The 25,454-nt window shown below is 35.1% G+C and overlaps 1 protein-coding gene across 1 annotated transcript in view; it reads left to right on the plus strand.

Moving 5' to 3' along the window:
- Nucleotides 1–773: 773 nt before the first annotated feature.
- The window catches only part of LOC136037878 (exportin-T-like), a 96,655-nt gene continuing 71,974 nt past the window's right edge, over nt 774–25,454 (plus strand). The window contains exons 1-6 of the mRNA XM_065720731.1: nt 774–870; nt 9,809–9,870; nt 17,288–17,548; nt 20,479–20,664; nt 22,042–22,203; nt 24,886–25,235. Coding sequence (XP_065576803.1) covers nt 9,811–9,870; nt 17,288–17,548; nt 20,479–20,664; nt 22,042–22,203; nt 24,886–25,235 — 1,019 coding nt within the window. The 5' untranslated portion in view covers nt 774–870; nt 9,809–9,810. The remainder of the gene's footprint in view (nt 871–9,808; nt 9,871–17,287; nt 17,549–20,478; nt 20,665–22,041; nt 22,204–24,885; nt 25,236–25,454) is intronic.

A 25,454-nucleotide genomic window follows, 5' to 3' on the forward strand; every position in this document is an offset into this window, starting at 1 on the left:
GGATAATCAACTGATAACCCTGAAAATCTATTATGGACACTCACTGAAGGTACAAATTGTAAATTCTGCGTTTGGGGGGTATGATATAAATGACCTTGATGGCTTGTATATGGCAGGGGTGCATAGTAAACTGTATGGGGCCCTTGTGTTTCCTGATATGTTAACTGAGGGTATTGTAAGTGAAAATTGTTAGGTGGATGATGGGGCTTTCCAGAGTATACTGGAAATGCCTGGGTGTGAGGTGGTGAGTATGCTATGTGTGGAGGTGAGAATGATGTTTGTGGAGATGAGAATCCTATTTGTGCTGGTGTTGACCCTGTTTCGGTTATATGGTTTGTCTGTTGTGCCTGGCTAGTACACAATGTGCCACTTCCCCCAGGGGGAACCCCCCATTAAAGGGTGGGAATTCATTAATAACCTCTAATCCAATTATTCTAAATGCTCTTACCCAGATTACAGTTTGTACTAACAATAAATCTGAAAATAATCCTGGGCAAAATTTTATTTTTCAATTTTACCGCGTTGGTCCGTTTTCGTCTCCCACCTAATCGAGGTTCATAACCAATGTCATTCTGCTAAAATTTAAATAATTTTGCTTTCCGATAATCTATCATGATTTAATGCACTGCTGTTAGCTTTTTTTAACATCTAGAAATATATTTTTTTATATAGTTAAATAATCAAAAATTGATTTCAATGCACCAATTTATTATTTTTTTTATTAAAAAAAAAAACTAATTGCTTGTTTCACATTTTCGCACTTTAAGAAGAAGGTCTGAGAATCCATTTTGTATTTGCGTCGTCGGTACATTCTATAACACCGTTTAAATTGTGTTGGTTTGAGTGGTGTAACTTTCGCTTGATTTCCAAGTAAGCTATGCATAAAATTCCTGTTTAATGACTTCTTGCTATCTCGGAAAGGGGTTAGGTTAGGAAAATGAAACTTTCAGGGATGGGTCTAAAGTGTATGCCAGGGAGATATTTAAAGTACCCACCTCCACTCCTTCCTCTATAGGGCCCTGAAATGTGCCTACATGAAAGGTCTATTACCTGTTGAAATTTTGATAAAACAACATTTTACCTTCATTGTCAATTATCAGTTGCTTTTTCTCTGCCTTTAGTTATCAAAATGCAATTCCTGTTATTTGAGTAAAATCCTGAGCCATATTGATGGTTTTTTTTTTAAATTTAGAAAGTGTATTTGCATACCTTATAGATTGGGATTGAGCAAAGTTGTGAAGCTGAAAACAATTTTGTTTTACTTCATTCATGCAGAAAATCTAGGCCTATTTTACAAGGTTTCACTTTTATAACACATATTTTTAAAGGTCATCTAAGGGCAGGACCCTGTAGAGGGAGAGGGAGTGGAGGTAGGTCCACTTCAAAATACCTTCCCAGAGTAAAATTGTAGTTAATTGACTTTTTGCTCGGCTATCTTGGAAAGGGTTTAGGTTAGGAAAATGAAACTTTCAGGGATGGGTCCACAGGCTAAAGTATGTCCTGGGAAGGTATTTTAAAGTACCTACCACCACTCCTTCTTGCTCTAGAGGGCCCTGAAATTTGCCTACATGACAGGTCTATAGGCTACCTATTGAAATTTTGAAAAAACAACATTTCACCTTAGTTTTCTGTTACTAGTTGCTTTTTCTCTGCCTTTAGTTCTGAAAATGCAATTCTTGTTATTTGAGTAGCCTATATAATTTAAAGCCATATCAATGTTTTTTTTCTAAGTTTAGGAAATATATTTGTATATCTTTAAAACCTTAAAAAATGGAATTAAGCAGTTATGAAACTAAAAACAATCTTGTTGTGCTTCAATTAAGCAGAAGATCTATTTTGCAAGGTTTCACTTTTATAAGACATAGGCTATTCTTTATAAATATGATAAGTAATTATTATCACAAATTCAAATTGTGACCTAACCTAACTATAAATAATTTTGGTGCTGAGAAAATGTATTCTAGTATTATCTCTTCAAAAACAACCAAAAGCACATAGGATACTTTAATTGAAAATTTGGCATCAAGGAAGAAGAAAATAGCATAAACAGCAAAATAAAACTTATCTATCCAACTTAATCACAGAAAATCTGTGCTTATGGATTATATAACATTAAAAGATAGACTTATAATGAAATAGTACATTTTAGACCAAGGTTTTAATGTGTTAAAGCTTTTTATACCCCATATTTTTGTCATTTTAAGAGCTCTAAAAGTGCTTCATTTGAATTTGTGATAGAAGTGATTATTATATTGGTAAAGAACATAAAAAAAGACATAGAAGAGTATGTTCACTTTATTGGTATGTCAATTATATGAACTGCAAAATATTTATCATTCTATCTATAGAGGTAAGTTTGTAATTTACCTCACTCCTTTAATGTGCAAATAGGCTATATACCCTGAATTGGCATAGGCTATATAGGGGTGGGGGTAAAGTTCAATTCCAATATAAATCCATGTTAATTTAGATTCAGGATTCAATTCTGACTATAGAGGTAAGTTTATTTCTTAGCATCTTGAATAGTCTGTTAATATAAACCTTGTATTACCTGCATATGTCAATATAGAATTTTTTTTACCTTTATCTGAGCTATAGAATATTGTCAATTACTGCTATTTAGAATGCAGTGTAAAGTCAAACAGAAGACAATATCATGCTTTCGCTAATTATTTAGAATGGTAGAAAGTCATTCAGATGACTTTGTATGCCTCATTCTTTTGTAGAGCAAACATAAATTACATCCTACAGATGACTCTTTATACCTCAAGCTATGATAGAGCAAACATGAATAAAGTCATACAGAGGACTTCCTACACTTCAAATTGTTATAGAACAAATATGAATAAAGATTAAATGTTCTTCACAAATATTATAATCACTGCTATTGCAAATTAAAATTGAAGCATTTTTTGAGCTCTTGAAAATGACCTTGAAATTGAAGTATGGGGTATAAAAAAGGCTTAAAACATTGGTCTCAGACTTTAAAACATTGGTCTCAAACTTAAAACATTGGTCTCAAACTTTAAAACATTAGTCTCAAATTACTGTTTCATTATAAATCCATTTTTTAATGTTATATAATCTACAAGCACTGATTTTCTGCAATTAAGGTGAATAAATAAATTTTGTTCTGCCATTTATGCCATTTTTTTTCCTTGATGCCAAATTGTTAATTAAAGTATGTGTTTTGACAAAATAATGTTATGTTTTCTCAGCACCAAAATCATTTATAGTTAGGTTTGGTTAGTTAGGTTTAGGTTAGGTCAAAAAGTACTTAAATTTCAATTTGTAATAGATGCAATTATTATATTTATAAAGAACATAAAAAATGGCATCAATTGGTATATTCACTTTATTGTTAAGTCAATTATATGAAATGCAAAACATTTACTGAATAAAGTCATACAAAGCCAAAGATGATCCCCTGGTGTGAATCACTGTAAAGGAGCTTGCACAAATGAACTTCATAAGCACAATAGTTTACAAAAACACTGAAGTTTCATAATGGGTGAATCAAGCAAACAATCAATTTTGTATGGTGATTTTTTGAATAAATGTCAATTTAAATTGTGTTTTATTTTCAAGTAGGCTTTTTGGAATATTTGAACAGTGGTTACTGAGGTTTCATCACAGTTGAATTTGTTGCTTGCTGTAAATGGAGTTCTCTTCAAAACTGATTCCAAGTTGGAGAAAAATTCTGTACATTGTGCTTCTTAAAGCTTGTGGCATGTCCCAAACTTGTTGCCTCTGGCTTTCTAAGCAAAAGCTCTGGGTTTTGAGCCCAAAATCCAGCTAACCAGTCTATACCTACTTTTTTAGAGTCTGTCCAGCTGTTGGGTACAGTCTTATTGTTTGCAATGGTATAGTTGCAACCAAGGGTTCTGGTGTCTTGACTGGTCAAACCATAACACATTCTGCATACTTGCAGCAGGTTTTGAGAGAGCAATGCTTCTTCTTCAGGTGTAAAAATAGTAGCAAATCCAAACTTTTGGGCACCACTGTAATGGGCTTTTTCATCATCACTGAGTTTTGAATGTTTTTGGTAGTGTCTGTGAAGGGCTGAACATGACACTCCATGTTTCTCCACCACTGCCCTAATTGATAAGCCGCCTTCTAGGTTGACAATAGCTGCTTTAATCGTGAAATGCTTGTCAACTTTCTTTTCAGCAACCAATTTAGAATATTTCTCCCACTTAGCTCTTAGAAATCATGGCATTTTCTTCTATTCTGATGTCAAATGTGAAAAAAAGATGTATAAGCAATTTTTATCATTAGGATACAAATAAATAACAGATAAGAAAAAATGCTATGTATAGACTGAACTGTAAGAATTCATGTTGATTTTTGAATTAAAATGGAATAGTTGTGGGCATCAAGTAATGGCTAATTGAAGAAAAAGCTAAGGCAGATAGTCCAAACTATCATTAGGGAATTAATGCAATTTTGACATTAATTCCCTCCTTATCAGAACTATATAAAAATGATGTTATTTTATGTGTTAATAGATATGTCTATCTATTATCTGTCCATGCATCATTCCTAGGGCAGTAGAACCAAGGTAGACAGTCATAGAGCTAAGATAGTGACAAAACCTATAGTTTTCTAGGTATTTGGTTAAAATGACAGTAGAACCAAGGTAGATAGTCATAGAGCTAAGATAACCTATGGTTTTCCAAGTGTTTGGTTAAAATGGCATGGATAAACAGTGGGGTTAATTGTGCCTCTCTTACTAGACCAATATTTGTATGCTATCTTTTACCAAGTCATGCCTGCCTAGACTCTCAGGCAGGTTGAACCAATAATTTAGAATTGACACAGGACAATTAATTTGTGTGGAATGACAGGCAAACAAGCATCTAAAGTCAAAATTGGGTCATTCTGCAATGAGTGTCAGGCAAGTAGAGGTTGCATGGTATATACTGGGACATGTCCCACTACATGCCACTTATCCCAGTATATACTGTGCAACCTCTACTTGCAAATTGTGTCCAGTTTTTTTTACTGTTGTATATTTTTCCACAGGATGGCCACACAACATGGCCTGATGTTTTAGCTTTTGTTTAGGATCTTACACGCACAATTTCTGCAAACCATTACAAGATAAAACACTAAAAACTACTGGCCAAATATTTTTTTGGGGGTATAGCTGAAACTTTTAAGTCAATTTTCTCAAAGACGAAAATAGCAACTTACCAAAATGATAGAACTGTCATGTCCGCCATTGAATGAACTATACTAGATGGCTTTATTAGGTTTTCCAAAGAATGCTAGATGGTAGATAAGTACCATGTCCCACTGTATACCCTGTCCCTGTATATACCACTTAATTTCTTTCTGTCATCATTTAATTTTAAGGGAAAAAAACCCCAGAAAAGTCATCCATTAGGTTTTATTCTTAGGTCTAGTGTTCTATATTAGAAGCATAGTCTATATTAAAAAGTCATCCACATGACTTTATTTAGGACACTCTATTATAATACAAGTAAAAAGTCATCTGTATGATTTTATTTAGGACAATATTCTAATGCTTCATCCCTTGCCCTTTGTATTGAAGTTTAATTTTTATTGCAGTTTTTAAAAACAATTTTTCACATCACAAATCTTTAACACATTAGACACCTTTTTTGAACTAGATAACTTGGACTTTAGAATCAAATAAAGTGTAGACACCTGTTAGTATATTTAAGGGAACAAGTTTTCCACAAAGCCTACTAGAAAATATAATACAATTTAAGTTGACATTTATTAATAAAATCTTCATGAAAATTGATTGCTTGCTTGATTTGACTTCTGGATTCACCCACCATGAAACTTCTGTGTTTTTGTAAACTATTTTGCTTATGAAGTTCATTTGTGCAAGCTCCTTTACAGTGATTCTCATCAGGGGGTAATTGTTGGCCTTAGCTGAATTTTCAAAAACATTTGAGTAATGATCATCTTTTCTCTAGAAATAGAAATATGTAATTACACACACAAGGTATAAAAGTTTTTTGTATGAGTTTATTCATGTTTGGTCTGTAATAGTGTGAGACATGGAAAGTTATCTTTATGACTTTATTTATGTTTGCTCTATAAAAAAATGAGACATACAAAGTCATCTGTATGAATTTATATTATTCTAAATAATTAAAGAAAGCATGATATTGTCTTCTGTCTGACTTTATACTACATTCTAAATAGTAGTAATTGACAATATTCTGTTGTTCAGGTGTAAAGAAAAAAGTTTGTGTTGCCAAAAAGTCATTTGTATGACTATATTTAGACTACTGTATTGTAATAATACAAGGTAAAAAGTCAGCTGTAAGATTTTATTTAGGTTGCTCAGTACATGAAATCATGTAGGCATAGGCTATATCTGTATGACTTTTTGTTGTTTTCTCTATGTATTACTGGGTTAATATAATTTCTTCCATATGACATTTTAGTGGGTCATATAGATTAAAGGAGATAACCCAAAAGTCATCTGTTTACCTTTTCCATACTTCTTGCTAATAATTTGATGTTTAAAAAGTCATACAGAAGACTTTTTATCATTCTCCAAGTTTAAGGAAACAAAATATTGTCTTTTGTTTGACTTTGTAGTGCTTTCTATATAAGAGTAAATGACAATATTTGTTGCCTAGTATATAAAGGATCAAAGACTTTTATTGTCAAATGTTGTTCACCCTAAACCTTACTCATTTTTGCTATCTTGGAAAGAGGTTAGGTTAGGAAATCTAACTTTCAGTAATGAATCTATGGCCAAAAATATACTCTGTGAAGGTATTGGCAAGCTTCCAATCATTTTCTGATTTCTAAGTCTTAGAAATTTGCCTAATTTGACAAATTAAAATTTTTACCTTAATTTTCAGCTATTGGTTTCTTTTTCTCTGGTTCTAGTGCCAAAATTGCAATTCATGATATATATGTAAAATTTTCAGCCACATAAATATATTGCAGATCTTTGAAAAATCCCAAATTGGGATTAAGCAAAGTTGATACAAAATTAATGACCCTGTACTAGCTATCTCCCAGGTTATTGATAAGCATACCAAAACCTAAGTGGGTCTCATATTGGGCCCAATTCTAGTATATTATACTTTCCTTCTTTAAATATGTACATATAATTAAACAGAAATGAGTATAGAGTGGTAGCAAATCATCCCTGGCATCTTCTGTTAGTATTGTGTGCATTCTTTAGGTTTGGGAGTTGGTACAAATTGTAGACATGAACTTACTACTATTTGGAAAGCATTAAAGTACAGTTTTATTCATTTTATATGAGATTGGTCATGTTATCTCTTGTTTTATTCTTTGTTATCTGTTACATACATAACTTCTTGTTTGTCTTCAGATCAGTTTGTTTTTCTGTTTTGTTTTTTCTATTTGATTTATTCTCTTTTCTATTGAGTAAACTACTGACTGTATAACAGATTTTCTAATAAATAAATAGATGAAAATTTAAGTTTTTGTTGTACTTGGTATTTACCAAGTGACATATAGCAATCTCAAATTCTGTTGGTCTGTCATTCCTGGTTTTGCTAGTTTAGGCACTTCCAAATAAGCTAGGACAATGGGATTTGACAGGCGTATCAGGCACAAGACTAAGTTAAATTAGAAATAGTCATTTCCCTGATTCAACCATCTGGGGGTGGAGGGGTGGGGATGGACAGTTAATTTGAAAAAATGAGGTATTTTTAACTTACAAAGGGGTGATCGGATCTTAATGAACTTTTACATTTAGAAGGACCTTGCAACTCAGATCTCTTAGTTTAAATCCTGACTGGATCCAATTTCATTGGGGGGGGGGCTGGAAATCTCGGAAAACACTTAGAGTGGAGAGATCAGGATGAAACTTGATGAGAAGAATAAGCTCAAGGTCTATATACATGATTGACGTAACTGGACTGAATCTGCTCTCTTTGGGGGAGTTAAAGGGGGTATTAATTCAGAAAAGTTAGAAAAACTGAGGTATCAAACAGTTCGTGGTAACGAACTGTAGGGCTCAATAGTAACCAAAACTCTAAAAAATAGAATTTTGATACCAATACCTACATCAAAAGAATCGCATTTTAATGCTGATTTTAAATATATAAGTTTCATCAAGTTTAGTCTTACCCATCAAAAGTTACGAGCCTGAGAAAATTTGCGTTATTTTAGAAAATAGGGGGAATGCCCCCTAGAAGTCATAGAATCTTAACGAAAATCACACCATCAGATTCAGCGTATCAGAGAACCCTACTGTAGAAGTTTCAAGCTCCTATCTACAAAAATGTGGAATTTTGTATTTTTTGCCAGAAGGCAGATCACGGATGCGTGTTTACTTGTTTTTTTGTTTTTTTGTTTTTTTTTCTTTTTCCCAGGGGTGATCGTATCGACCCAGTTGTCCTAGAATGTTGCAAGAGGGCTCATTCTAACGGAAATGAAAAGTTCTAGTGCCCTTTTTAAGTGACCAAAAAAATTGGAGGGCACCTAGGCCCCCTCCCACGCTAATTATTTTACCAAAGTCAACGGATCAAAATTCTGAGATAGCCATTTTATTCAGCGTAGTCGAAAAACCTTATAACTATGTCTTTAGGGACGACTTACTCCCCCACAGTCCCCATGGGAGGGGCAACAAGTTACAAACTTTGACCAATGCTTACATATAGTAATGGTTATTGGGAAGTGTACAGAAGTTTTCAGGAGTATTTTTTTGGTTGGGGGAGGGGTTGAGAAGAGGGGGATATGCTGGGGGAACTTTCCATCGATAATTTGTCATGGGGGATGAAAATCTCCATGAAGGGAGCGCAGGATTTACTAGCATTATTTAAAAACAATGAAAAAATAAATATGAAAAAGTACTTTCAGCTGGAAGTAAGGAACAGCATTAAAACTTAAAACAAACAGAAGTTATTACCCATTTGAGGGGCTCACCTCCTCCTAATACCTCGCTCTTTACGTTAAAGTATTTTTAGTAATTTCAACTATTTATTCTACGGCTTTTGTGATTCTGGGGTCATTCTTAATGAATTGGGACAAAATTTAAGCTTTAGTGTAAAGAGCGAGGATCTGACAAGGGGGCGAACCCCCTCATATATGTAATAAAAATATGAGAATACAAAAGTTCTTTACGTAAGCTAATTTATAAGTTACGTAAATCTCTTACTAATAAAAATATTCGTAAAAAATTAAAAGTTCTAGTTGCCTTTTTAATTAACCAAAAAATCGGAGGGCAACTAGGCTTCCTCCCCCGCTCTTTTTTTCTCAAAATCATTCGATCAAAATTATGAGAAAGCCATTTAGCCAAAAAAAAAAAAAAAAAAAAAAAAATGCAAATATCGTTTTAATTATTCCTCTGCGGAGAGCCAAAATCAAAACATGCATTGATTCAAAAACGTTCAGAAATTAAATAAAAAAAAACAAGTTTTTTTAACTGAAAGTAAGGAGCGACATTAAAACTTAAAACGAACAGAAATTACTTCGTATATGAAAGAGGCTGCTTCCTCATCAACGCCCCGCTCTTTACGCTAAAGTTTTTTACTGTTTTAAAAAGAAGAATTGATAGACAGAGTCAAACTTTAGCGTAAAGAGCGGGGCGTTGATGAGGAAGCAGCCTCTTTCATATACGAAGTAATTTCTGTTCGTTTTAAGTTTTAATGTCGCTCCTTACTTCCAGTTAAAAAAACTTGTTTTTTTTATTTAATTTTTAACATAAGAATGGGTTACCCTTTGTGGGGTATTTTTAAATTTGATATTTAGAAGGACCTCATGTCTCAGAGCTCTTATTTTAAATCCTGACCAGATTTTATATTGTCCCTTTTTTTAGATCATCACTTTTTTTCAGATATGAACAGAAATATACTTAACCTAATGGAAACTCCACTAGTTCAGGGAAATCTTGCACAAGTAAGTCTTAAGATTTGTGCCTTTGTTTTCAAAGTGCTTAAATGATATAGTTTTCAGCATTGTATTTGAGTTTCATGTCTAAGTAATTAGTTGATGTTTTTTCTCTCTCTTTTGTATTTTCTTGTCCCCATATTCTTTATCTCTATCTGATTAATTAGTTTAAAATGACGTTTGTTATTTGCGATCTTCTCTCTCATTCTTTCTACACTCTCTCTCTCTCACTCATTCTTTCTACTCTCTCTCTCTCTCTCTCTCTCTCTCTCTCTCTCTCTCTCTCTCTCTCTCTCTCTCTCTCTCTCTCTCTCTCTCTCTCTCTCTCTCTCTCTCTCTCTCTCTTCTATATATATTGTTAAACGTTTTGAGTATTATGTTATTTTTGGAATGGAAATTAGTATACAATAATCAATGCTTGCCCTTCTTCTGTGTTTTGTCTTGTTCAGTATTCAGTAATATTAGATGTGATCAAAATTTACTTGGCTTCTACTTATTTGTCTTCATCTTTTTTAAATTGTACTTCTTATTAGAGCTAGTAAATTTGAAGGTTTTATATTTAACTTAAAAAACACAAATGCCATAATAAATTGAAATTAAACCAAATTCAAAATTGCTCTAATTTTGCTTTTTAACTTAGTAAGGCTGCTCTATCTTTAAATTGTTTGTGAAACAACCCTTCAAGTGTTTTGAGGATTTAATAGGGCCCCTTGCCCAACTTTTTAATCGAAACCCCAAATTATAGATGAAACCTTCAGAGATTTTTAGATTTTTTTTCCAGCATTCCTGATCTTTTCTGTATAAATCACTTTTTTTTTTACTGGGGTCTGAAAGTTACTCAGAATCTAAGAGATATGATACAAGGAAAATTTGTACCAAAAAGATATGATTAGGTCCTTATTGTCAAAACAAACAAAGATTTGTAAAGAAGAACAAGAGCTAAGAGCTCATATGGCACTTGTGACGAGGCGAGAAGAGCTAAGAGCCAAGAGATCATATAATATGAGCTCTAACAAAATTCTATGAATCAATAGATTGATTTAAAAAGGAAAATAAGAGGCTTAATGCCGGTCAAGATTTAAAATAAGAGCTCTGAGTCACGATGTCCTTCTAAATATCAAAATTCATTAAGATCCGATCACCCACTCGTAAGTTATAAATACCTAATTTTTTCTAATTTTTCCTCTCCATTTACCCCCCAGATGGTCGAATCTGGGAAAACGACTTTGTCAAGTCAAATTGTGCAGCTCCCTGACACGCCTACCAATTTTCATCGTCCTAGCACGTCCAGAAGCACCAAACTCGCCAAATCACTGAACCCCTCCCCCCAACTCCCCCAAAGAGAGCGAATCCAGTACGATTCTGTCAATCACGTATCAAAGACATTTATTTATTCTATCCACCAAGCTTCATCCCGATTCCTCCACTCCAAGTGTTTTTCCAAGATTTCCCCCTCCAACTCCCTCCAATGTCAAAAGATCTGGTCGGCATTTGGAATAAGAGCTCTGAGACATGAATTCCTTCTAAAAATCAAATTTAATTACGATCCGATCATCTATTCGTAAGATAAAAATACCCCAATTTTCACGTTTTCCAAGAATTCCGGTTTCCCCCTCCAACTCCCCCGAATGTCAAAGGATCTGGTCGGAATTTGAAATTAGAACTTTAAAGCACTAGTTCCCTCTAAATATCAAATTTCATTAAGATATGGTCACCCTTTCGTAAGTTACAAATACCTCAATTTTCAAAATTACCCCCCCCCCCCCCCAATTCCACCAAAGAGAGCAGATCCGGTCCAGTTATGTCAGTCACGTATCTTAGACAGGTTTCTATTCTTCCCATCCAGTTTCATCCTGATCTCACCGCTTTAAGTATTTTCTAAGATTTCCGGTCCCCCCAACTGCCCCCCCCCCCCAATTACGCTTGATCCGGTTGAGATTTAAAATAAGAGATCTGAGTTACAAGATCCTTCTAAATATGAAGTTTCATGAAGATCCGATCACTCCTCCGTAAGTTATAAATACGTCATTTTTTCTTATTTTTTCAGAATTACCCCCCCCCCCCCCCAATAGAGCGGATCCGTTCCAATTATCTAAATCACGTATGTAAGACTTCTGCTTATTTTTCCAACCAAGTTTCATGCCGACCTTCCAATCTAAGTGTTTTCCATCATTTTAGGTTTCCCCACCCCAAACTTCCCCCAATGTCACCAGATCCGGTCAGGATTTAAAATAAGAGCTTTGAGACACGATATCCTTCTAAACATCAAATTTCATTGAGATCCGATCACCCGTTCGTAAGTTAAAAATGCCTCATTTTTTCTAATTTTTCAGAATTAACCCCTCCCCCACCTACCCCAAAGAGAGCGGATCCGCTCTAGTTATGTCAATCATGTATCTAGGACTCGTGATTATTTTTCCCACCAAGTTTCATCCCGATCCCTCCACTCTAAGTGTTTTCCAAGTTTTAGGTTTCCCCCTCCCAACTCCCCCCCCCCCCAATATCACCAGATTCGGTCGGGTTTAAAATAAGAGCTTTGAGCAACGATATTTTTTCTAAATATCAAATTTCATTGAGATCCGATCACCTGTTCGTAAGTTAAAAATACCTCATTTTTTTCTAATTTTTCAGAAATACCCCCCCCCCCCCCAACTACCTCGAAGAGAGCGGATCCGTTCCGTTTATGTCAATCATCTATCTAGGACTTGTGTTTATTTTTCCCACCATGTTTCATCCCGATCCCTCCACTCTAAGTGTTTTCCAAGTTTTAGGTTTCCTCCTCCCAACCCCCCCCCTTCCGTCACCAGATCCGGTCGGGATTTAAAATAAGAGCTCTAAGACACGGTATCCTTCTAAACATCAAATTTCATTGAGATCCGATCACCTGTTCGTAAGTTAAAAATACCTCTTTTTTTCTAATTTTTCAGAATTAATTTTTCCAATCACCCGCTCATAAGTTAAAAATACTTCATTTTTTCTATTTTTTCCAAATTAATCGGCCCCCACTCCCCACCCCGATCGTCAAATCGGGAAAATGATTATTTCTAATTTAATCTGGTCCGGTCCCTGATACACCTGCCAAATTTCATCGTCCTAGCTTACCTGGAAGTGCCTAAAGTAGCATAACCGGGACCGATAGACAGACCGACAGAATTGGCGATTGCTATATGTCACTTGGTTAATACCAAGTGCCATAAAAACGAGGATAAAGCAGCCAGTGAATCTATGTATCTGCACAGAGGAGAAAACAGCCATCGAGAAAAATATCTGCATATAGAAGAAATATGTAGAGATATTTTGATCAAAACCTCCGCTTGACTGACCTCAGTACAAAATAAAATACAGATAAAACCCAAATTGTAAAACAAACATTAACCTAAAAGAAGAAGACCCTTTTTGTGTCATGGTGAAAGGGTAACTGAATAAAAAATACGATGGTGAATAGCATTTTAAAATTCCTTTCTATAACAAGCTTTTTTAAAGGGTAATCGATTACCAGGCATGGTATTAACAGATATAGGTTGTGAAGTATGTTCGGTTGACATGTATAAAAGAGATCAGAATCAATAAGTTAATTATAAATTAAATAGGTTTCACAAGTGTCTATTAAGGGCAACCTTTTGGTAGATATGCTTTTTGATTTCAACCATCTCCCTGAAAACTTGCATAAGACTTTTAACAGAGGCATTAATTGAGGTGTTATCAGACAAAGTGAAATAGTGTGGGTTTTTCTACAGATGTATTGAACAAAGGTGGAATCAAAAGTCTCAGGCTTTTGGCATAGCCCTACGGTTTTATCAGTTGAAAATCTTTGTTCCAATAACCTCTTCCCCAATTGTTGGTTGGTCCTCCCAATATAGAAACAGCCTCAAGAACAGTGATTCTTAAGCACCTCTATCCAGAATGGGGCTGGTTTTGTCCTTGCCTCAGTTGAAAAATCTCTGTATTTTGTTTAAATTTTAGAAAATCACTCGGACTATCACAATCCCTCACTTTGACTATTTGTCTTGGCTTTTTCTACAATCAGTCGTGGCTTGGTGCCCCTAACTGCTTGATTTTAGTGCAAAATCAATGGACTCGGTGTCGGCCTTCGGACTAGAATTAAAATCAAGCCTTGGATTAAAATTTAGTTTTGAATTAAAATAAAGTAATTGGGGCCATCTACCCATGAGTGCGTGAGAGGCAGATATGACATAAGCCCTTTTCAGGATTGTATAAAAAATGATGTTATTTCACATGTTGTTAGATAAGTCTATCATCCATCTGTCCATCCGTCATTCCTAGGGGAGAACTAAGGTAAATAATCATAGAACCAAAGGATGAAAGATTGTATTGCATTTGTGTTGACACATGACAGACAATGTCCACTGGGCTTGTATTCAAAATCTGGGACTGAATTTGCTTGGGCTCGCTGGTCAACAAGTGATCATAAGCCTAATAGGCTTGGCCGCTTGTAGTCTAAAGGTGTCCGGTATCCAAGTCCCCTGGACTCGCAGGCGAACGGTGAAACCTATAGTTTTTCAAGTAAAAAGCAATGTGGGCACAATGTATTATTATTATTGTTAGTTTTTTTTTTAGATCAGGTCACTTCGTATCGTAGAAGTTGTCGTAAAAACTTCGAAAAAGGCTCATTCAATTGAAAATTGAAAGGGCTTGTGCACTTTTTAATAGCCAAAGGTGATTGGAGGGCAAATAAACCCCTACCCCTGCCACGTTCACAATTTAATCTTACCCATCCAATCAAAAAATTTGGGATAGACTTTGTTCAACGCAATTTAAATGTCTCAAAATTATGTTTCTGAGGATGACAACCCGCCCACAGCCCTCAAGGCGGGCATTTAAATGCCCCTGGGGGCATTTAAGGTTTATATAGAAAGGAGGTTTGTATAAACTTTGGATGTGGTTCATTGGATTGGAAATCAGAAGTTATAGTGCCCTTTTTAAGATTCAGAGTAATCAGAGAGTGGATAAACCCCCCCCCCCCACGTAATATTTTCCCCAAATGTATCTAATAGAAGTTTTGAGATGACAATTTTTGTGGTAGAAACTTATAAAAAGGCTCATTCGATTGGAAATTGAAGGGGCTAGTGGTCGTTTTAAAAGTCAAAAGTGACTAGAGGGCAACTAACCCCTCCTATACCCACTATTTCCCTAAACACATCCAATCAAAACTTTGAGATAGCTATTTTGTTTTGGTGTAGTTAAAAGGTCCGGAAATTATTACTTTGAGGATGACAACCCCCCACAACCCTCATGAAAAGTACTGTAAGTTATACCCTGGGGCCTATAAAGCTGTTATAGAAAGGGGGGTAGTATAAACTTAGAGGGGGCTAATTGGATTAGTAATCAGAAGTTCAATTATCCTTTTTAATATTAAAAGTGCTCAGGGTGTTCATACCCCCTCCCCCCCTCACACCTCGTATTTTCCCGAAATGCATCTGATATAAATTTTGTATGACCATTTGTTGTCGTAGAAACTTCTAAAAACGCTCTTTCGATTAGAAACTGAAGGGGCTAGTGCCTCGTATAATAGTCGAAAGTGATTAGAGGGAAACTAATCCCCCTCCCACGTCCATCGTTTTCCCAAAAACATACAATCAAAATTTTGAGAGCCATTTTGTTCAACATAGTTGAAAAGTCCAAAAATAATGTCTGAGGATCACAACCCGACAATAGACCTCAGGGCAAGGGTAGTGATTTTTGGTCCTGGGGGCATTTAAGGTTTATATTGGAAAGGTTATCGTATAAACTTCGGAGGGGACTCACTGGATTGATAATCAGAAGTTCTAGTGACCTCTTTAAGATTCAGAGTGGTCGGAGGATTAATACCCCAACCACCTCGTATTTTGCCGAGACCCATCTGAAATAAATTTTGAGATGGCCATTTATTGTCGTAAAAACTTCTGAAACGGCTCATTTAATTAGAAATTGAAGGGAACAAGGCCCCTTTTAATAGCCGAAAGTGATTAGAGGGCAACCAACCCCCTCCCATTCCCACCTTTTCCCCAAATACATCCAATCAAAATTGGGAGATGTCATTTTGTTTGGTGTAGTTAAAAGGTCCGGAAATTATGTCTGAGGACGACAACCCCCACAGCCCTCAGAGCAAGGGTTGTAAGTTATGTCCTGAGGGCATATAAAGTTTTAAAGAAAGTGGTCGTATAAATTTCGGGGGGGGGGGATGTTGAATTGGTAATCAGAAGTTATAGTATCCCTTTGAAGATACGAAGTGACTGGAGGGCAGATACTCCCCTCCCACACCTCGTATTTTCCTGGAATGTCCATGATAAAAATTTGCAATTGACCATTTGTTGTCTCAGAAATTTCTAAAAATATTATATTTTGTATGAACTTCTACTGGAACTGATTGAATTTTTTTCACTACCTTAGCACCCCTCCCATACCCACTATTTCCCTAAACACATCCAATCAAAACTTTGAGATTGCTATTTTGTTTTGGTGTAGTTAAAAGGTCCTTATTATATATCATAATATATATCATATTATTCATATTGTTAACTCCTGAATTGCACTTCCTGGCTGAAGGGCCAAGATCAGCACCGCCGGTACGGACTGTAAAGTCTAATGCCGTATCCTTTACCTTTTTTTTTAAACTCCTGAATATTAAATTGCAACATTGAACATCACATAGTATATTAACTATTACAGCATACATTAGACAGTCATAGGCTGGTACATAAGCTGCTACCCCCATTGGCTGACTCTGCCGTGACAAACTCACCAAACGGGGTCTTTTTTTGGTAAGTTCTCTACCCGGAGTACGTCTAACAACAGAAATGTGATCAAAAGCTCCTTTAATTTTTGTTAATTATAGAAGGGGACCTCTCCCAAACAGGAAATTTTGTTGTAAGAAGAGTTTTGAAACAAAATAGAGATAAAAAACAACAACAATTAGATTAAACAAGTTAACTCATAGTTGAGAATGATATAAACTAATGAAATAATTAAAATGGTGTACAAAACAAAGGGAAAAAAGAACCTCATATCTGATAAACTATAGTTGTTGTTTTAAAGACAATTGAAACACGAACACAAGGCAAAAAACTGCTGGATAATATTTTATGTATTGTGTTTTAATGTTTTACACACTTGTAAACACTGTTACACTGAGTTTACTTTGTTAAACACTTTATTGTGTTACACTGGTGAGGGACTTAATGCAATGGTAAACTTCTTTAAGTTCGCCATAACCTTTTTCATTTTACAAAGTTTGATTTTTTTTTTGGTCACTTTATTAATCTATTCTTATTTATGGTATTATAATTGTTTTATTTCAGGTGTTGCTATATCATGCACTTTTAGAGGCACATAAACGATAAACTTAATCAGTACCTTCATATGTTTTTTATACTTCTTTTTTTTTCTCTCTTGGCCCGTTTCCATAATTAATTTGTATTATAATCAGGTGAATTTGTACTTCGAAGAAATAATAGGATCTGATACTGGTTGGCAGTTGGCTATAACAGAGCTGAGGAGAAAAGAAGATGATCTCAGTGATCAAAACAAATTTTTTTGTTGGCGGGTAGTAGAACACTTTGTCAAAACTAGATACACATACACTCAAATGAACTCTGTCCAGATCAAATACACTCAAATGAGAGATTTTCTGAGGGATGAGAGATTCCCATTAATGAAAAATTTTCTGCTTCAATGGCTCAATGATATGGTGAGTTGGCTACATTTTTTTGCAATTTACTCTTTGTGAATTGAGGCATCTGGTGCTGTGTCTATTGTTAAAAAACTCCATATCTTTCGATTCAGCTTTAAGTAGTCATATTTTTGAAAATCCAAACCATTATGTTCTATTTGACGAAACAATTCTAATTAGCAATGACCTAGGAATCAAACAAACTGTCCGTGAGGCAATCGAAATCAAACGAAACTTAAATAATAATACATCCCTAAATAGAGACTTGGGTGAATACACACTCAACCCTATGTACACAAAATTAATTATAGAAAATAATCTAATTCAAAATAAAACAAAAATAGGAATGAACAAAAACAAGCCCAATATCAAAAGAACTATCAGATTAGCTGCAGAGAAGGCAAATATCGCAATAAGAAATCATTCCAATTTTTAATAAATACAGTTAGTGAAATGAATGAACCTTTTTATCTTGTAAAATGTTAGCTTTTATCAGACAGTTTTGACTGAACTTTTCGTTAAGAAGTAATGATGCCAAGGCTATTTTAAAATAAAAAATGGATTTTTAACTGAGAACTTTTATTGTAAGTGTTTTATTGTTTTTTATATTTTTTCTTTGCTGAAGACGGCCCTTAGATATAGGGCCGAAATATTCAAATAGGTTTTGTTGGTTCACTGTCTTGGGAAAAAAAAAGTCCTCATTATTCTCTCTTTTGTTGTTGTATTTTTGGTGTTAAGTTACAGTCGGTTTTGGTGAAATTCCACTGATCAAAAAGTGCGCAGAAAATGCGCAGTGCCGCCTGTATTCTATGCCGAAGCTTTAGTATACATCACGTTTTCTCTTGATGTTAAGTTACAGTCTGATTTGATGAAATCCCACCGATCAGAAAGTGGGCAGAAAATGTGCAGTGGCGCCTGTATTCTATACCGAAGGTTCAGAATACATCACGCTTTTTCTTGGTGTTAAGTTACAGTCTGTTTTGGTGAAATTCCAGTGATCAAAAAGTGGGCAGAAAATGGGCAGTGCCGCCTGTATTCTATACCGAAGGTTTAGAATACATCACTTTTTATCTTAGTGTTAAGTTAAAGTCTGTTTTGGTGAAATTCCACTGAACAGAAAAGTGCGCAGAAGATGCACAGTGCCACCTGATTCTATACCGAAGGTCTAGAATACATCACGCTTTTTCTTAGTGTTAAGCTACTGTCTGTTTTGGTGAAAATCTATTGATAAAAAAGTGCGCAGAAAATGCGCAGTGCCGCCTGTATTCTATACCGAAGCTTTAGTATACATCATGTTTTCTCTTGATGTTAAGTTACAGTCTGATTTGATGAAATTCCACAGATCAGAAAGTGGGCAGAAAATGTGCAGTGGCGCCTGTATTCTATACCGAAGGTTCAGAATACATCACGCTTTTTCTTGGTGTTAAGTTACGGTCTGCTTTGATAAAATTCCACCGATCAAAAGTGCGCAGAAAATGCGCAGTGGCGCCTGTATTCTACACCAAAGGTTTAGAATACATCACGTTTTTTCTTGGTGTTAAATTACAGTCTGTTTTGGTGAAATTCCACAAATCAGAAAGCGCACAGAAAATGTGCAGTGCCGCCTGTATTCTATACTAAACGTTTAGAATACATCACTTTTTTTTTTTGGTGTCAAGTTACAGTCTCTTCTAGTGAATTTCCACTGATCAAAAAGTGCGCTGAAAATGCGTAGTGCCACCTGTATTCTATACCGAAGGTTTAGAATACACCACGTTTTTTCTTGATGTTAAGCCACAATCTGTTTTTGGTGTAATTCCACTAATTACAAAGTGCGCAGAAAAAATGCGAAGTGCCGCTTCTATTCCATACCGAAGGTTTAGAATACATCACGTTTTTTCTTCATGTTAAGTAACAATCTGTTTTGGTGAAATTTTACTGATCAGAAAGTATTTTTGCTATCAGCAACGGGTTAGGGTTGAAAGAACTATGCAAATCTTAAGTCTTTTTAATTTTGAAAAATGTAATAGAGCATGTAGAGCGTCTATCACTGGTAAATAGTGTGTGTAATTATTGGGGTCACAAGAAACCACCTGACTTGTGTCTCTGATGCTAATGGATAGGGAAAAGAACTGAAATGAAACAGTGAAAATATTTTATGACGAGAATATTCCACTATTGCTGTATTGATTAACCCATTAACTTCTTTGGCTCTTTGACCAACACATGCGCCATTTGGCCCTTTCAGTTCTTTTTCTTCTACTTTTGAGTATCCCAGAACATAGAACAGAGGGATCTCCCACCCAGATTGATCCTAATGAATCACTTTCCTGAAAGCAAAAAATTTGACTTAAAAAGCACTTTTGTCAAATCTTGGATCATTTGGAAGAATCCCTCTACCCCCCTCCCCCTTAGGCCTAGTTTCTATTTAATATTTATATCAACTTAAAGTACCTTGGGCAGTGAAAAAGTAAATATGATTGTTTGAATTGGCTAAATGGAAACTTGCACAACCATATATGTCTTTAAAACTTCAGGAAAGTCGAAAATTTAAATTATAGCTAAAATGAACTTCAAATACAATCCTGTACTTTTCGGTAGGAGCAAGTGCCAAATTAAAAAAGGAAAGAAAAATGGACGAAAAATAAGCGACATTAGACAGCTTCAGAAGGTGTAACTATTCGTTGAAGGTTTGTTTGTCTTTTTTATCTATAGGCTGTTGAAGTTTGATTTTGACAGACGATAAGGGTCGTCAACTTCAATTTTTAGGGTTTAATGTGACAACACTGAGCATAGTGTGATGCTGTCATAAAATCTTCATAATTTGAAACAGCCAAAAGAGAAATATTTGAATTCTACGGTTCTCAGATATGAATAAACCTAAGATGTTTCCAGGGTGGGGAGGAGGGGGTATTAAATGTTTTTATTTTAATTTCCTATCTACCCTAATTTTTTTTCTTCTTTTTCAGTCTATTTCTGCTAAAGAAGAAAGTTCATTTTTAAGGAATAAGGCAGCCCAAGTTTTCTCTTTGGTATTCATTGTTGATTTTCCGCGAAGATGGCAAAGCTTTTTATTTGATTTCTTGCAAACTTTGAAGTTAGGTCCAAAGGCTGTGGATTTCTACCTGAGGGTGCTCAAAGCAATTGATTCTGAGGCACGTCTTTCCTTTTTTCCTATTCTTTTTTGGCTATTGAATTGAAAGGTTTTCTGTGTTTTAACTACTACATAAAGTTTATTTTTATTTCAATTGTTTATTCAATTTATATACTTTGGCCTCAAGTCGTTATGATAGTTTTCTTTTTGGAATTGATGTTTTCATGAGAAAGAAGATTAAATTCTTTCTAAGAACTTAATATATATATATAAATATATATATATATATAGATTATATAATGCATGTATATTATATTTTATACCTCCTCGTAGTCTTTTCTTTTTTTTAAAGAATTTTACAATTTTATTTTGATGGATGATTAGGGTGGAGCAAATTTGTCAGTTTTTTAATAGCAGAATTTTGAAGCCGGGTTTATCCAAGACTAGTGAAGTCTGATGCGCTCCTGTCCCAAAATGCTCGCCTAATTGTTGACTGTAGGCTATATTAAACTAGCAACTTAAAGCAGTGAAATGTGAATAACTAAATCTTAGACCCTAGTTCCAAATTAGTTTCTCGTCCCCTTGACAGCTCCTTCTTGTCCCTTCACCGCCTAAGTCTCGGAAACCATTTGTACAGTAAAGGGTCTATTAAGCCTTCTAGGCTGTGTCCCTCCAGAACTGTACATGAACCTTGTGCTTTTTTTTAAGTTTAATGTCTGTAATCATGAACTTCGTCTTATGTGATCTTGTGTCTTAAATGTCATAATATGTGAATGTGATCTTAACGTTGTCAGTCATGACCTTTAAATTTTTCTTTTAAGAGCTCATACCTAAGGCATTTATACCTAAAGTGCATATAAATGTTATAATTTTTAGGATTACCTAAAATATCCTTAATAGCGCTTCACTTTACTTACCCCCCCCCCCTGATAAGCAAATATATAGCCCAAATTATATATTTTTCCATGCATCAATATTTTATTTCAACTTAAATCGAAGCAACTTAATCCAAGAGCAAATAGTAATGTAGTTATAACGGAAGATATCCGGATTTGATAATGGTTTATTAGAAGAATTAAATTTAGAATTAAAAATTAGAAGAATATGTTTTAACAAAAGTATGCATGAGTGTGAGCATAGAACTTGGGTTTAAACATAAGTGTGGTATTGAATGTGAATAGAGGTAAATTCTTTAAGAAGCTGACGAAGCTGGCTGAAAAAAGAATATTTAGTATCCAATAACCAAATTTTTTTCATTGTTATTAATAAAAAAAAAATGAGTAAACATAAAAATTGACCCCCCTGTTGAGTTTTTTATTAGTTGCCTATCTTTTGTTCATATATGTCAACTTTAACCTCCTATAACCTATAACCTATGTGTCAACTTTAACCTCTGATTAGAATGGTGGAAAATATGTAAAAATGATTGTATTTCTAGGTTGTTGAACGTGAGATCCCTCATTCAAATGAAGAAGCTAATAGAAACACTTTAATCAAGGACACGATTAGAGAAACATGTATTGAACCCCTATTTAGTTCCTGGTATGAGAACCCGCATTCAAAAGAGGAAGCCCTAGTGAATTCCTGGTATGAAATTTGTGTAAGTTAAGACTAAAGCACAATAACTATTTATTATTTTAATTGTTGTTTAATTATTTAACTTTAAGTCAGTCACCATTTTTGGGAGGAAATATTCAGATTCTAGTAAGTACTATAAGAAATATTTTATTAAGGTGCAATGACTATTTGCAATTCCTTAAACATGATATTGTGACTTAGCTTGTAATACAATAATGGTTGTGATGATATTAATTATTAAAATGATCCTTCGTCTGTTTTTTTTTTAACTAAGTAATAAAAAGCAAAATTATTCTACCTTTCAAAATAACTACACGAATCTTAGACTACGCTGCCTTTCAATTTGTTTTTTTTTGAAGACCTAAATACTTTAATTAACTAATTAATTGGTAATTCTAATAAGAAATTTAACTAATTAAGTATAACAAATTAAAAAGTTAATTTAGTTGCATTTATCTCATTTAATTAAAACAGACAGTAAGTTGAACTTGAAGTAACAATCATGTTAGTTTGTAGTCTAGCCTACTACAAATACTGCACTTACCCCTACTAGCATCTCTAAGCATAAAACCAGCTCTGCGTCAACCCAAGAACGACATGTGGAAAGTAGTAAGTGAATGGGATAAAATTAATACTACTTTGTATCATCAGGTGCTGAACTCACTTCTTGTAAAGATACGAATCCCCTTCCATTTACTCCCAAGTGAATTCGAATTTTGATCCTGCGGATGCGAGAGTACTCATCAATATATTTTTTGCCGAGATTACTCACTCGCTTCTCGTAGCTGAAAAAAAGCAGTTCCTACCAGAAAGGTTAAAATGAAAACAGAAATTCACAAATTCTCGCAAACGCCCTAGTTAAGTGTTGCAACGATGCTAAGTTTTGGTTTAGATTCTGGCAAGATTGTGATAGGCCCAAATCCGGTCCTGTTAACTCTATCAGTTTATGGACTAAACGAAAATTTAACAAGCAACTGAAAGCTCATCGTACCAAATTAAAAGAAGAGTACTCCTCCAGAATCGTAAGTGACCCAAAACTAATCTGGAAGGCCCGGTTGAGCGAACCGGTCGCCGGAAAACCCCATGATTCGATTAGCGAAAAAGATTGGGAATCGTACTTTTCCAACGAATTCAGTGCCCCCGACCCAAACACGTCTAATCCCTTCGTAAACCGGCTAGAATCGGTATTATCCAGCCAGTGTGTCTCTGATTTTGTCGTTACTTACGGAAGCGTACATGAAGCTATTTTAAAGCTGAAGAAGAAACATTCCCGTGGTGTAGACGAACTGTGCGCGCTAAATCTGCTACACGGTACTACTATGCTTATTGAATATCTGACGCTGCTATTCCAGATTATTTTCACCACTGGTATAGTGTCTGACTTTTTGTGTCGGTTTGCTCTCGCCCATCCTTAAAAAAAGGGAAACCAACAGACCAATGCTCTTCATACAGGCCAATCACTGTTGCTCCAGTGCTCTGTAAAGCTCTAGAGATTTTAGTCTCAAAAGAAATTCAACATTCGTGCCGAATGCCTGACCACCAGTTCGGTTTCCGACCGGTTCTGGGTTGTGCTCACGCTCTCTTCAGTCTTGCCGCTATTCTAGCAGATTCACACGAATCTGGTGACCCTATAGTGATTGGTGCTTTTGATGTGAGTAGAGCGTTTGATTCGTCGATTCACACTCAGGCCCTTTTAGCCGCTTACCAGCAAGGTGTAAACCTCCGTGTCACTAGCGTACTGTACGATATGTATTGCCGTTTAAAAGCGCGTGTAAAAATAGGTAACCGCATCACATCAGTGGTTGTTCCAGTAAAGAAAGGTGTCCGCCAGGGTTCATTATTATCCCCAAGTTTGTACAATAACTGTTTTAAATGCCCAGGCATGTGTAAATGTTTCATGTATTTCCAAGAATATAAATGTGTCACTACTTACATACGCGGACGATCTATTAAATCTAAGTCGGTCTATTAGGGGTCTGCAATCGAATTTCTCAATCCTGCGTGATGAATACCGAAAAATCGGCCTGGCTTTCAATACTTCTAAATCTGCAGTTCTTTTTTTCAACGATAGTCCTTCTCAGCCTGAACGCCTCCTACTGGGTAGCGAGTCAATTATCGTTTCATCTCACGTCGTGTATCTGGGTTTACCCATAGGCCGTAACCTTAACGAAACTCTTCTACTGCTCGTCAAACTGGTCGAGAAAAAACTCCGCACCGCGTATGGGTCTATCGTCGCCAGCAGACTCCTCTTATGCCGAAAGTATCTCGCGAATATGTATAACGCTGTCGCACTGCCGCATATTCTATATATCGCGCCATTTTGGAATTTATTAACTGACACCCAAAAATGCAAGCTCCGGTCCCTTTATTTTAGGTTCGCGAAGTTCCTGCTGCGATGCCCCTTGTGGACGAGAAATACTTATATGATTGATAAACACAGGATTGCAGACCCCAGTATCACAGTAAACCGGTTGATTTCTAATTTCCAGGCAAAATGGAACCACCCCTGGCTTAAACATTTCTACAGTTCTTGATTATGTATTTTTCCATGTTGTGTTTTAAATTTCTCTCCGTTTTTCTTCTCTTTTTTTTTCTTTTCTTTTCTTTTTTTTTTCATTGTACTCCGTTTTGTTCCATATGAAAAATACGGATAATAAATATTTTACTTACTTACTACTGGAATAAAAAGCTGCTCTTATTGCAGGTTAAATACGAGATGTCCGATTCCAGGCTGGTTAGTGAATGCTTATGCGTTATTTGTGCGTACATGTCATGGATAGACATCTCGCTATTTGCCAATGAACATTTTTATACCTTATTTGTTAGATTTATGAAGGATCAGCACTTGCGTGAGTCGACTTGTGATTGCCTCTGTGAGATTGTAGCTAAAGGAATGGACTCGAGTGCTAAAGTCAAGCTTATAGAATCTCTTTATAGTTTACTCCATGGAGCTGGAGTATTCCTAATTGACAACGAGGAAGATTCTGATTATTTATGCAAATTAGGAAAATTAATTAATACTATGGGTGTTCAATTGGCTGTGTCTTGGACTAGGTAAGCTATTTTTTGTTGTTTTTCTTTTCTTTTTCCTTTTCTTTTTTTGCTCAATTTTGCTGCTTCTAGCAGGAAAGATACTTCGGGATTACGTTTCAAAACTTTTAAAAATGTAAACTTTCAGTTATAAATATGTAGATTTTTGTGTATCTTCTTTTGTTTTTCTCTTGTGAATAAGCTTCTGGCTTATGTTTACAAACGTTCAAAAGCATAATTGTC

This window comes from Artemia franciscana, chromosome 17, assembly GCF_032884065.1.
Source record: "Artemia franciscana chromosome 17, ASM3288406v1, whole genome shotgun sequence".
Classification (NCBI taxonomy): Eukaryota; Metazoa; Arthropoda; class Branchiopoda; order Anostraca; family Artemiidae; genus Artemia; species Artemia franciscana.